Source organism: Schistocerca nitens, chromosome 9 (genome assembly GCF_023898315.1).
Source record: "Schistocerca nitens isolate TAMUIC-IGC-003100 chromosome 9, iqSchNite1.1, whole genome shotgun sequence".
NCBI classification, from domain to species: domain Eukaryota; kingdom Metazoa; phylum Arthropoda; class Insecta; order Orthoptera; family Acrididae; genus Schistocerca; species Schistocerca nitens.
This window is the reverse complement of record NC_064622.1, coordinates 12,874,219-12,889,055: the sequence shown is the minus strand read 5'-3', so window position 1 is coordinate 12,889,055 and position 14,837 is coordinate 12,874,219. Positions and strand designations below refer to the sequence as shown.

Here is a 14,837-nt window from a genome sequence, read left to right as displayed (position 1 = left end):
CCTGTACCTCGATTGGTGTCAGACTGCAGCGGCAATGGTAATATTTAAAACTAGTTACACTGATAAATATGCTCCTGGCTTCCAATTTTCTTGTGAGTCTTCTATGTATTTGATGATCTATAAACAATTTTGCGGGTTTAACTGTCAATGCACTTTAGCGATCTGTGCAAAATTATTTTACCACTGAAAGTCCCGTCTGCAGAAAGAAAGAAGAGGTGGCTGGTGATTCAGTACTGACGGCGTCAGTAATTCGGTGAGTAAATTCGATAAGAGCCAATCATAATGCTTGATTCATTCACATCCTTTGTGCTGGGATATAGGAGCCTCTAGATAGCGGTGGGAACGTTTGTGTGTGTTGAAAGCAGGAAGGGTAACACATGATGGACTGGGGTATCATGTTAGGACTGCTACGCATGGTGATGCATCAGCCACATGTCATGCATGGTCCGTTAGAATCACTAAGGAGAAAGCAGCTTGTGCTATTCTGGAACAGATTTCTGCAGCATCTTTGCCGGACTGCAGTTAGAGGGAGGGTAGAGAGGACCCCATGCACGTGGTCCAGCTTGGAGCATCTGCACTCTGTAAACAAGTCTTCACTCCCATCCGATTGAATCATCAACAGCACCTTGGTGATTACGTATTCCGAGAGGAATTTCTCAGGTACCGAGTATGCATGGCGGCATCTGTGCGTGTCTTGACAGCTGACGGCCACGTCACTTTGCAGGTCTGTCAGTATCCTCCTGTGCGGGCGGTCCACTGGACAGGGTGTGGGGGAGCGGTGCTTGAGTGCATTGATTGCATTATTTTGCGAGCGGGCCTGTAGGCTGTGCCATGCGCTATTTGGACAGTTTACAAGAACTGAGCGTGTCTACACATCACTGTGCTGCATTATCTAGTAGCAGTTTGCAGTTCTGTACTGAAACTATTTCGGAAAATTAGGAGTTGTTTGCATGTGTGCAGAGCGTTATTTAGGAGTAGTTTACGGGTCTGTGGGCTGTGTGGCGTAACCTGAGCATCTGTTTTGTACCAGTGTGATAAATATATTCCATCCCTAAATAAAATGTTCCAAAATAAATAGAGTACACTCCTTCCTTACTCTCCCCAGCAGCCCACCACAGGTTGAGACATTTTCGCGCCATTTTTCCCCCTACAGACCACCATCACAAATTACGTCAGAGAAGGGATGACAGCACACTCTGGTGGCAGTATTGTGTACTACGTCAGTTGGAGTCTAGATCTCATGGTGGACACACTGCCTGCAAAATAAAATCTCATGTTCAGCACAGGCAGAGTCGTTTTCCCGCCATTTACCCCCACCATCTTGGGTTAAGTCACGAAATGGACGACAGTGCTCTCTGGTGGTGGTAACAAGTACTAGGTCCAGACCTTGTGGTGAACAAACTGTTTGAAACCATCTTGGATAACGGTACTTGCATAATGATCTGATGTCATGGCCACCATCTCTGTAGGTAGTGCTGAGTACTAGGTCAGTTGGAGTGCGGACCTCCTGGCGAACATGCCAGATGGTGGTGGTATCTCTAATTGTTTAAATAAAGACTGGTGCATGACTTTGACAGTTGTCGATTAGCAAGAACATTTGCAGAATGTTTTAGATGGATTATTATTTTGACAATTTAGGAGTTTTTTGGTTATATTGATGTAAATGTATTGCATTATTTACGAGTGGTTTGAATGTCTGTAGGCTGTGCGATGCGTTATTTTTGACAGTTAACAATTAGCAAGCGGATGTATAGAGCATTATACATGACTTCTTTACTAGTAGTTTGCAGGTCTGTGTGCTGTGTGACATGTCAGAACATGTGTTCTGTATCACTGTGATCAATATATTCCATCCATAAATAAATTCTTCCAAAATAAATACACTCCTTCCTCTCTCCACCAGCCCAGTGCAGGCTGAGTCCTATTCCCACCAATCTCTAGGAAGAGGTGGCGGTCAGGTGACTTAGGTTAGTGTAGGTGAGCTATGTTTCCCGCAATTTTCTTAGGTTGGTAGCGAAACGCCAAGTGACGTTTCTTTACCACCAAAATTCAAACTTGACGCCAGTTTGTAGGAGGAGGTAGCGGTCGGATGACTTAGGTTAGTAGCAGTGTCCTTTCTTTCCTGCAATTTTCTTAAGTTGGTAGCGAAACCACAAGTGACCTTTGTTTACCGCTAAAATTCAAGCTTGGCACCAGTTAATAGGAGGAGGCGGTGGTCGGGTGACTTAGGTTAGTGGGGGTAGCCCAAGTGGCCTATCTTCCTGCGATTTTCTTATCTTAGTAGAGATAACCTTGGTGTGATGCATTATCCTGTTGCAAGTTTAATTTCCCACGATTTTTCTGGGGGAGGGGTCGTGGCACTTTCTCGCCAAAATCCGCCATCTTGAATGACGTCATGACCGCCATCTTGGATGACGTCATGGCCACCATCTTGGATGAAGTCACGTGCTGTTGCCAAGTCTACATAACGCCATCTTGGATGACGTCATCGCCGCCATCTTGCATACTTCTGACAACAATGGAAAGTGGAACCGTAGTGGCTTTGTTCCAGTACTGGCGATTACTTCGAATCAGTTGCACCAGTGGAGGTTTCTGGGATTTAGTGCTCAGTCCGAGTCACTATGAGTGAGAGGTGAAGATTTTGTATACTAGCTTAATTGGAGGACACGAGAGTCAACAAAATAGTGTGGTTTTAGCTGGGTTGTTATCTACGCACTATCTGACGGGTTCTGGCCAGGTGGCCGCATCGTCGAGATCACAGTCACCTCCACTGGAGGCAGGCGAGCGCCGGTCAGAGTGATCCTGGGCTTGTCCGAAGCTGTTCTGGCCATCCCTCCAGGGAGCTCCCTGTTTGTAGACGTGTTACAACTGTAACTTCCCATAGCTTGTGGAAACTGATAGGTAATACTAAAAGTTCTGACACTTTGCAGAATGGCACCGTAATAAGGCTACAACGCTCTTAACATGACATTGGAAAGTAGATGGATGAGTCGTTTAGCAAACGCAAATTGCTGGACTTCTATCTCCGAGGAGACACCGGCGAGCCGCCAGTGGCCTCTGCCGGGCTGCGCTGAGTCCGACACGCAGCGCTGTCACTCCCGAACTGCTTCACAGCGCGTACCGCTGTTCAGGTTCAGCACTTCGTGCACTTGTTGAGAACAAACATATGAAACACATATGGGTTACGTGCATCTGAATAACATTTGGCACAGTCATGGACTGTGCGGCTGGTCCCGGCGGAGGTTCGAGTCCTCCCTCGGGCATGGGTATGTGTGTTTGTCCTTAGGATGATTTAGGTTAAGTAGTGTGGAAGCTTAGGGACTGATGACCTTAGCAGTTAAGTCCCATAAGTTATAAAAAACATTTGGCACAGCAAGGAAGACGTTTGTATGAGCTCTATGGTTCATGCCCCTACTATCTTCTTGCATTTGATCATCTCTCATCCATGTTCTCACGAATGTCTTCTTCGAAGACTCTTTGCAATGCCACAGTAAAAGTATATGCCTCCATGTAATAAAAGGTTTGATTATTTGGCAGCTATAAACGTTAAAAACTATTTGCACATGTCAGAAAATTGGCCACAGTGTCCGATATATCTTACGGAAAACTGCACCTGCAGAGGCCACTACATTTGATTTACTCGTCACTCGCTGTCCCCAGGAACCTATTTACGTGACCAGAATAACTAAGTGATAACTCCAGACTTTTGGCAAACACTGCCTGTGCCTCGGCAACTGTGCCTGGATTAAACTAACTCTGTGAGCGAGGTGGTCCCGGCGAGCAGTGCGGCACGCTCCAGCTCCAGCTGAGCCGGTGTTGTGGCCACGCCTGGAGCGCCACGTGCGCGCTGCGTGCGTCGCCTGGTTGGTTCAGAAGGCACACGCGTCGGCACCCGACACGAACAGCTCGGGACGTGCAGGATGGATAGCCGACAACTCAGAAGGCGGACCAGTGACCAGATGGAAACGATTTAATGCCTGTACATCACTCAAACTGCTGATGGTGTATTCCGAGAGCATGAAATGTGTCCTCATCAAGGTAAAACAAGTTTCCATTCTAGTAAGAAGCGCAACAGATGGCAATTTAACGAGTAGCTGCACCTGAAGACAAGAAGGTTGTGCTTGATGCCTAACATGCCCCACGTTTCGGTAACCGATGAGGAACGTTCAGAGCTTTTAAAGCTCTGGACTCCAATTGTCGCTGAGCTTATCGTAATGGCAACCGTCTGACTTTCCTGTATTACCAAACGCTACTCGATAAACGTGGACAATTAAAACTTCAGTTCAACTAGAAATATCCTGCTTCATCATACTCGCATCGCAAACCGAGTAGAAAGAGAATCTGAAACATAATTCACGCTAACTTGCATTGTAAACCGACAAACGCCAAGTTTTACCTTAATTCAGACTTCTATCTATGTGATAATTTACAGCAGCACTGCAACAATAATGTGAACAACATGCTGTTTGATATGTAGGTAATGTTTTGCACGTCACACTACGAACATAATGAAGAAGGTGCTTGCATAATTAGCCCGGCAGAATTGAGGGATGTTGCGCCCATTGTAGTAATGGATTCCTCAAACCAGAATATATCTGTAAATATGGGCCCTATTGATGTTTGTATAGAATTCATCTTCAAAAAAATTTCCGTAGACACAGCAGCTTATGCATTATGACCGTGTGGCCAATTATTCAGTGCTAACGACAGCTGTACAGAGACCATATAAATGAATGGATGTAGTATCACATTTCGCAGAAATGTCGGAACACGTGAGGCAATACTGACCCTACGACTTATCTTAGAAAATAGATTAAGGAAAGGCAAACCTACGTTTCTAGCATTTGTAGACTTACAGAAAGCTTTCGACAATGTTGACTGGAATACTCTCTTTCAAATTCTAAAGATGGCAGGGGTAAAATACAGGGAGCGAAAGCCTATTTACAATTTGTACAGAAACCAAATGGCAGTTACAACAGTCGAGGGGCATGAAAGGGAAGCAGTAGTTGGGAAGGGAGTGAGACAGGGTTGTAGCCTCTCCCTGATGTTATTCAATCTGTATATTGAGCAAGCAGTAAAAGAAACAAAAGAAAAATTCGGAGTAGGTATTAAAATCCACGGAGAAGAAATAAAAACGTTGAGGTTCGCAGATGACATTGTCATTCTGTCAGAGACAGCAAAGGACCTGGAAGAGCAGTTACGGTAGACACTTAAGGTAGTAAAGGAGTTTTGCTATTTGGGGAGAAAAATAACTGATGATGGTCGAAGTAGAGAGGATATAAAATGTAGACTGGCAATGGCAACGAAAGCGTTTCTGAAGAAGAGAAATTTGTTAACATCGAGTATAGATTTAAGTGTCAGCAGCTCGTTTCTGAAAGTATTTGTATGGAGTGTAGCCATGTATGGAAGTGAAATGTGGACGATAAATAGTTTGGACAACAAGTGAATAGAAGCTTTTGAAATGTGGTGCTACAGAAGAATGCTGAAGATTAGATGGGTAGATCACATAATTAATTAGGAGGTATTGAATAGAATTGTGGAGAAGAGGAATTTGTGGCGCAATTTGACAAGAAGAAGGGGCCGGTTGGTAGGACATGTTCTGAGGCATCAAGGGATCACAATTTTAGCATTGGAGTGCAGCGTGGAGGGTAAAAATCGTAGAGGGAGACCAAGAGATGAATACACTAAGCAGATTCAGAAGGATGTAGGTTGCAGTAGGTACTGGGAGATGAAGAAGCTTGCACAGGATAGAGTAGCATGGAGAGCTGCATCAAACCAGTCTCAGGACTGAAGACCACAACAACAACAACAACATCACATCTAAAGCATTTAACAATGGTATCTCAATTTCGTACATATTATCATCGATACCCAACGGTTTCATGATGAACATGGTCACTTGATGGTCAAGAATATAGAGTTCATTGCTTTCAGCAACTTTCAGCACAAATGTAGCACCGCAGAATCCACTCAGAGATGTTAAATTTATCAAGATGCGAATATTTCAGTATGGTTGACACATAATTACCACAGAATACACTGGAATGATCCGGAAATAACTTACACAAATATGGGAATAAGCCGCACGATCTTTGATCGTAAAGATACAACTGTTTTTGAAAATGGTAGTGAGCACGTAACTTGGATGCGGCCGTATACAGAAACACCCCAGCACGGAATCTACACTACTGGCCGTTAAAATTGCTACACCACGAAGAAATTTAACCGACAGGAAGAAGATGCTGTGATATGCAAATGATTAGCTTTTCAGAGCATTCACAAAAGGTTGGCGCCAGTGACGACACCTACAACGTGCTGACATGAGGAAAGTTTCCAACCGATTTCTCATACACAAACAGCAATTGACCGGTTTTGCCTGGTGAAACGTTGTCGTGATGCCTCGTGTAAGGAGGAGAAATGCGTACCATCACATTTCCTTGATAAAGGTCGGATTGTAGCCTATCTCGATTGCGGTTTATCGTATCGCGACATTGCTGCTCGCGTTGGTCGAGATCAAATGACTATTAGCAGAATATGGAATCGGTGGGTTCAGAAGGGTAATACGGAACGCAGTGCTGGATCCCGACGGCCTCGTATCACTAGCAGTCGAGATGACAGGCATCTTATCCGCACGGCTGTAACGGATCGTGTAGGAACGTCTCGATCCCTGAGTCAACAGATGGGGACGTTTTCAACACAACAACCATCTGCACGAAGAGTTCGACGACATTTGCGGCAGCACGGGCTATCAGCGCGGAGACCGTGGCTGCGGTTACCCTTGACGCTGCATCACAGACAGGACCGCCTACAATGGTGTACTCAACGACGAACCTGGGTGCACGAATGGCAAAACGTCACTTTTTCGGATGAATCCAGGTTCTGTGTACAGCATCATAATGGTCGCATCCGTGTTTGGCGACATCGCGGTGAAGGTACATTGGAAGCGTGTATTCGTCATCGGCATACTGGCGTATCACCAGGTGTGATGGTATGGGGTGCCATTGGTTACACGTCTCGGTCAGCTCTTGTTCACATTGACGGCACTTTGAACAGTGGACGTTACATTTCACATGTGTTACGACCCGTGGCTCTACCCTTCATTCGATCCGTGCGAAACTCTACATTTCAGCAGGATAATGCACGACCGTATGTTGCAGGTTCTGTACGGGCCTTTCTGGATACACAAAATGTTGGACTGCTACCCTAGCCAGCACATTCTCCAGATCTCTCACCAATTGAAAACGTCTGGTCAATACTGGCCGAGCAACTGGCTCATCACAATACGTCAGTCACTACTCTTGATGAACTGTGGCATCGCGTTGAAGCTGCATGGGCAGCTGTACCCGTACACGCCATCCAAGCTCTGTTTGACTCAATGCCCAGGCGTATCAAGGTCGTTTTTACAGCTAGAGGTGGTTGTTCTGGGTACTGATTTCTCAGAATCTATGCACCCAAATTGCGTGAAAATGTAATCACATGTCAGTTCTAGTATAATATGTTTGTCCAGTGAATACCCGTTTATCATCTGCATTTCTTCTTGGTGTAGCAATTTTAATGGCCAGTAGTGTAGAACAATATGACTGTGCAGGTCTAAGCCTTTTGAAGGAGAAGAAAAATAACCCTGCCCTTATTAAATTTAATGACGAATAATTTTTTTTTTTAAAAAAGAATAATATTATATATGTCAGCTACATTCATACCACGTCACCGCACGCTGACAACTTTCACTTGAGTGAAGCAGATGCACCGACTTCGCCACATATCGTCGCACCTGCACCATTACCTCACCAGTGGTTGGCATATAACCGAGGATCGTTTCGTGGTTACTTTATCATTGACATAGTGAAGCACAGTAGTGGCCACAACACTGATGACACAGCTAGCTAAGTGGCAGCCAGAAGAGTGACGCAGTGTGGACCAAGAGAACTGAAATACTTTTGAGTGTATTCGAAAATGTTCTAGAACGTTTTTATTTACATGAGGTGTATTGTTACAGAAGTCAGTCAGATGGTCCCGGGTGACGATGTTATCGTCACATCCGATGATGAGGCTGTCAGTCACGTGCCAACAGATGGACTGACTGCAGGTAGTGTCTGAGTGTAAGCACTGGAGACATTGTGTGTGTGTGTGTGTGTGTGTGTGTGTGTGTTTCTCATGCTCATGTAACTGGCAGTGGCTGACTGCAGAAGAGCTCTAACGCAAGCAGCAATTCAAACATGTCCACCAAAACAAAAAATTACTTAGAATGTGAAACTTCCTGGCAGATTAAAACTGTGTGCCCGACCGAGACTCGAACTCGGGACCTTTGCCTTTTGCGGGCAAGTGCTCTACCAACTGATCTACCCAAGCACGACTCACGCCCCGTCCCCACAACCCTACTTCTGCCAGTACCTCCTCTCCTACCTTCCAAACTTAACAGAAGCTCTCCTGCGAACCTTGCAGAACTAGCACTCCTGAAAGAAAGGATATTGCGCAGACATGGCTTAGCCACAGCCTGGGGGATGTTTCCAGAATGAGATTTTCACTCTGCAGTGGAGTGTGCGCTGATATGAGACTTCCTGGCAGATTAAAGGTAGGAGACGAGGTACTGGCAGAAGTAAAGCTGTGAGGGCGGGGCGTGAGTCGTGCTTGGGTAGCTCAGTTGGTAGAGCACTTGCCCGCGCAAGGCAAAGGTCCCGAGTTCGAGTCTCGGTCCGGCACACAGTTTTAATCTGCCAGGAAATTTCATATCAGCGCACACTCCGCTGCAGAGTGAAAATCTCATTCTGGAAACGTCCCCCAGGCTGCGGCTAAGTCATGTCTCCGCAATATCCTTTCTTTCAGGAGTGCTCGTTCTGCAAGGTTCGCAGAAGAGCTTCTGTTAAGTTTGGAAGGTAGGAGACGAGGTACTGGCAGAAGTAAAGCTATGAGTACCGGGCGTGAGTCGTGCTTCGGTAGCTCAGATGGTAGAGCACTTGCCCGTGAAAGGCAAAGGTCCCGAGTTCGAGTCTCGGTCGGGCACACAGGTTTAATCTGCCAGGAAGTTTCATATCAGCGCACACTCCGCTGCAGAGTGAAAATCTCATTCTGGATACTTAGAATGTGCTTGACTGATGGTTTGATTTTCGAGTAATGACTGAGGAAAAGCAAGTGCAGTAGTAGGTATAGAACGACATGTAAGGGGCAGTGAAATGGAAACGAGACAGCTAGATAAAAAAAGTGCGCAAGCTCGTTGTTATTTCGCAAGTAATAGCCGTAACTGTTAATACTGTGAGACAAGACAGTCAGTGGCTTCGAAGATAAATGTTTGCGGTTGCCTACGGAGCTGTGATCGTACCAAAGCATGTACCTCTTCGTCCGAATCAAATCCACGGCCACAAATGTCTTTCTTCATGGCTCCAGAAATATGGGAAACACTGGGGAGGGATCGGAACTGTACGGAGGGTGTGTGAGACGTCCCGTGGAAACTCCTGCAGCACACTCGAAACGTGTTGGCCAGCCCACAACAGCCTGCACAAGTCTCGCTGGAAGGCCCTTACACATGCTCCACATAGTCCCAGTCTCTTGCCATTAGTTTTCCATATTTCTGGAGCCACGAAGAAAGACGTTTCTGGCCGTTGATTTTCTTCCACGGTGAAACTCGACGAAACCACGCTACTGACGTATCTTGTACGATTCCATAGCAGATGCAGAATAAGAGCGCATGGTGTGAGTATGTGTGTTTAGCAGGAGTTTAATACCTGTAACGTAGAGGAATATACGGGGTCTTACATGGCACGTACGCACACCTCCTTGCAGGTGTATCTGAACAGTTCGATAGTGTATGTGCCTGGGAATCTACAGACTGGATTCTGTCTTCTACTACACCGTGCTTGGGTTGCCGTGGGATGTGATGTTCAAAACGACACGTGTCGTATTCGAGCTTTTAACCGATGTCGAACTGCTGTTCTTCGAGAACGAGATTCGCGGTGTACTTTGTGACAAAGGCAAATAACCCGCGAACGGGTGAGTTGTACTACAGAACATGCCCTGATTCAAGTTAAATCCTGTGCATGGATGTTAACAATTGATACGGATTCACCATGCAAGTTTCTACCTATTTGTAGGGTTTGAATGGTTGAGTCAAGCTGAATTAGATTAATTATATTTCTGAACTGTGGCAGATTATTTTAATGTAGGATATGTCTTGCGAGTAGACATTGAGTAGGGTAATAATTTGTAGGACAAATGCAGCAACTTACTGCCAAGTCCAGAAGACGAATTCCCGTGACGCAGTTCACATCCTACTCTGACCATAGCGCTGTGGGACGAAACAAGATATAACATTATTACAGAAACCTCTGGCAGCGTCTCAGTTTGGGTCTGGAACTGAATAGACCCACCTGCATTACTGAATTCAATCAAAAGCCTCGGCTGCAGGAGTGCACCCGAAAAACATCATGCGCATTGTGGTTGTTGTTAAATATAGTTTTATGAATTAATAACTCGATTCTTCGTGAGACAATGGCAAATACTAGGAAACACCGCGCTGTTAAATTAGTAAATAGTGGAAGGGGCGCTGGAGAGCTAGACAGTAGACTGCCAAGCCAGATTTTAAACGCGCTACAGTCTTCCACGATGAATTTATAGCCGTAGAGTTGGTGAAGTTTTCGATACAATTCACGAAACATGTTCTCCAGGTGTTCTATTTTCATTAACAGTTTGCGAAAACTTATTTCAAAGACCGAAGTTGTTCTGTATAGTTACAGACAGATTCATTTGTCCATGAAGTGTCGTGGTTGGCTTTAAAGGTCAGCCTGTCTTTGTACTGAGCGGCATGCAAAAATGGCAGAAATATGTATGTCTCGACTAAAGGTGGAGCCGCATTCGCACGTCGAAGGCCGGACACAAGTCTCAGTTTGTTTATCGTCAGCTGTGCAAGCGAATTACAACTGAAGTACACTGGACACGGCTAATAATGCGTCCGTGGACGCAGTCGCAACTCGTTCGGTATCCCTTCAAGTTAAGGAAGGGACAGGCTATGGGAGCTCACGTAACCACCGAGATGACGGAAAGTCATCGAGTAAAACAGAAGTGATTTCAGGCGTTCCCCAAGGAAGTGTTACAGGCCCTTTGCTGTTCCTTATCTATACAAACGATTTGGGAGACAATCTGAGCAGCCGTCTTCGGTTGTTTGCAGATGACGCTGTGGTTTATCGACAAATAAAGTCATCAGAAGATCAAAACAAATTGCAAAACGATTTAGAAAAAATACCTGAATTGTGCGAAAAGTGGCAGTTGACCCTAAATAACGAAAAGTGTGAGGTCATCCACGTGAGTGCTAAAAGGAACTCGTTAAACTTCGGTTACACGATAAATCAGTCTAATCTAAAAGCCGTAAATTCAACTAAATACCTAGGTATTACAATTACGAACAACTTAAATTGGAAAGAACACGTAGAAAATGTTGTGGGGAAGGCTGACCAAAGGCTGCGTTTTATTGGCAGGACACTTAGAAAATGTAACAGACCTACTAAGGAGACTGCCTACGCTACGCTTGTCCGTCCTCTTTTAGAATACTGCTGCGCGGTGTGGGATCCTTACCAGGTAGGACTGACGGAGTACACTGAAAGAGCTCAAAGAAAGGCAGCACGTTTTGTATTATCGCGAAATATGGGAGACAGTGTCACAGAAATGATACAGGATTTGGGCTGGAAATCGTTAAATGAAAGGCGTTTTTCGTTGCGACGGAATCTTCTCACGAAATTCCAATCACCAACTTTCTCCTCCGAATTCAAAAATATTTTGTTGACACCGACCTACATAGGGCGGAACGATCACCATGATAATATAACGGAAATCAGAGCTCGCACGGAAAGATGTACGTGTTCATTCTTTCCGCGCGCTATACGAAATTGGAATAATAGAGAATTGTGAAGCTGGTTCGATGAACCCTCTGCCAGGTACTTAAATGTGATTTGTAGAGTATCGATGTAGATGTAGATGCGCGTGTTAAGGCACGTGTCCACTAGGAAGTGACTTGTGGAAGCACTTACTGATGTGTTTACACAAGAGCAAAAACTTGCGCAAATTCACTTCTGCAACTCATCTCGACAAGTTAAGTTCAGGACCTTGTAACTACTTGCAGAAGTGTTTCCACATAAGACGCGTCGTGAGTTCGCCAAGTGTATTTTTACATTGTCGTGTTAAAGACCAGGACAGCCGCCATCGTTGCTGCATTACCATTATTGAAGAAGAATAATGACGAAAATAAAAGAAGTCAAGAAGAAAAAGAAATGTTTGGGCGAAGAAATGGATACAGAGAGGTGTACATATTTATCAAGAAACACTACTGAAAATATTAAAATCCGAGGACTTGGTGCAGATCGAGAACTTTACGAGAATGTGGTACGCTATTTTCGAGAAATCTCTTCTCCATTGTACAATAAAATATTCGACATCAGGATAGAAAGGTGCTTTAATCTAGATCAGGGGTCTCCAAACTTTTTAGTCCGCGGGCCACATTGACTCCTCCACGAAGTCATAAGGGCCAAGGTCTACCAATGCGATTAAAGCACCCTAGCACTCCACGATCACCGTAATGTAAGGCTAAAGGAAAGATGAAATCGCAAAAATCTAAGGTTGTGGGAATAGCTAGCGCTGGAACGAACTATGATTTTTATTTAATTACATAATTTTGATTGGTGGACGTACCTGACCGAAATTCAGGCGTATTTTATTCTGGCGAATTTCACCGACAAAAAAGTGTGTCACTGCACATTGTTCACGAAAGCGTCCTACAAAGTTAACGAAATCTCAAAATCATTATTAGGAACACCATTACTGCAAGACGTAACAGAGGTGGAGTATGTCAACGCATTGTTATTTCAAGCTGCGTAAGAATAAGTTTAGTTATGTAGTCTTGTAGCGAATAGCAGAGCCAATGTCGCGGTGTATTGGTCGCGATAGGCCTCGAAACTCAATTGATGGCAGTATAGGTGCCACCTCAAATATTTGGCGGGCCGGACTCCAGGGATGTCCGGCCAGCTAACGCGGGCCGGTTTGCCGGCCCTCACGGGCCGGTTTCGGCCCGCGGGCTGTAGTTTGGAGACCCCTGATCTAGATCACCAAGAGACCACCTTTTAACTACTCTTAAAAATGCAAACATTATTTATTACGAATGCAGTTCATTTATGTTTACGCCGAGATTAAAAAGCAGCTAAAATTTAAAGACTCTGTACTGCCATTCTACTTTTTGTTCTGGCGGAACAAAGTAAGCGGCTAATTTTTTTCTCAATTCCTTGGCTGGCTGTGCCCAGGTATATACGTTTATGGGTTCCCGTGGTAAAATTGTTGGGCTTCATCTGCCTTTGTGCCTATCGAACACACATAACTTCTGCAAGTTTGAGAGAAACTTCCACCAGCTGACAGGTACTTGCAGCAAGGTGCGAGAAACCGTCTGGCGGAAGGTACTTGTGGAAGTAGGAAGAAGTTGCGGGAGCCACCTCTGCAAGCGACTCGCGGATGTTTACTCGGTAGCGGGCACGCGCCAGGCAGCCACCCACCTGCAGGGCGTGCCGTAGCGGCGGCAGGCGTCCGCGAACGCCGCCAGCGTGTCCTCGCCCAGAGAGAGCCGCGGCAGCGCAGGGCCCGCCAGCTGCGCGGAGAAGGCGACGAGGCGCCGCCAGCGCCGCAGCGGCCGGCGCAGCAACCACAGCGCCGCGGCCGCGAGCGCGCACACGCAGGCCGCGGCTACGGCTGGCAGCGGCCACATCCTTCTTCAGTCCCCACGTCCGCCGGCAGGTCGGTCTGGCCGACACTGGCCTGTCCCGCGCTGCGCCCTGCTCAGCCAGAGCGGAGGCCTCGTTGCGTGGAGGGGGCCGCAGCACAAACAGCTGCTGCCACCTGTGGCTGGCAACTTGTCTCTGTCGAGTGTCACGAGAAAAACAGCCGAATTCTCGTAAAGCGTCCATGTCAAAGACCATATATAACATTGACCGCGCATGTCCCTATCTCTGCCGTATTATCCGTGGAGGTAAAAATAAGAGGAGTTGTCATGACGTCACAAACTTGAAGCAGACCCAAGTGAAGATCCGCCACGTTAGCTACACCAAAACATTCGCTTCTGGTGGTTTCATTCCGTGTAGTCGTGAAGTGTTTTGATAAAAAAATGCCGGCTTGCGTCGCTTACGGGTGTATTAATCGTTCTGATTTTAGTCTAAAGTTTATACAAACCACATCATTCGTAAGTGGACTTATTTAAGAGCTATTTTCTTATGCATATACTTGAAATTCTGATGCACTGTAAAGTTTTACAGTATGGTTTTATTTCTGTGATTTGACTTTAGACTTCTTATCACTCCAACGTGAAGAACTCTCTGGAGGTGAGCAATACACTTGGTTTTCATTGTTTGGTTATTCCCAAGCAACTGAAAAGTCCTGCCAAGAAATATCCTGGAATAGAATAGAATAGAATCTTTATTTGCCTTTCAGTATGTTTTCCATACAATTGGCATCGTCAGTGTGTTCAATACATTTTGTTTGAATTACAATAATTATTATTGTACATAATTGTGCCTGTGCAGGGCAAGCAGATATGCATGCCAAAGTAATATTTATAATACAACAATTATTCATTCACAATAGTAATAGTAATAATAATAATAATAAATAATAACAGTTAATTATACAATAGTATCAAGATATATTTATGGTACATCTTACGTATCCATGTAAAAAGTCTTTGCTGGTACCTTACTGTCACAAACACATAGGTATAATTCTTATGGCAGTTTTTTGTTTCATTTAGCATATCTCTTTTGTGTCACTGTTTTGAAACTCATCAAGTGAGTAAAATGGCGTACTTTGGAGTCACACTT

The 14,837-nt window shown here is 45.2% G+C and overlaps 1 protein-coding gene and 1 non-coding gene across 2 annotated transcripts in view; one reads left to right on the top strand and one right to left on the bottom strand.

The window, feature by feature from the left end:
• Positions 1 to 13,732, bottom strand: part of LOC126203497 (cytochrome P450 4C1-like) — a 160,500-nt gene extending 146,768 nt beyond the window's left edge. The window contains exon 1 of the mRNA XM_049937826.1: positions 13,524 to 13,732. Within this exon, the coding sequence (XP_049793783.1) occupies positions 13,524 to 13,732 (209 nt within the window). The remainder of the gene's footprint in view (positions 1 to 13,523) is intronic.
• Trnaa-cgc (transfer RNA alanine (anticodon CGC)) lies at positions 8,626 to 8,700 on the top strand. The gene has a single exon. It is a non-coding gene; the product is annotated as a tRNA-Ala (tRNA).
• Positions 13,733 to 14,837: the final 1,105 nt, after the last annotated feature.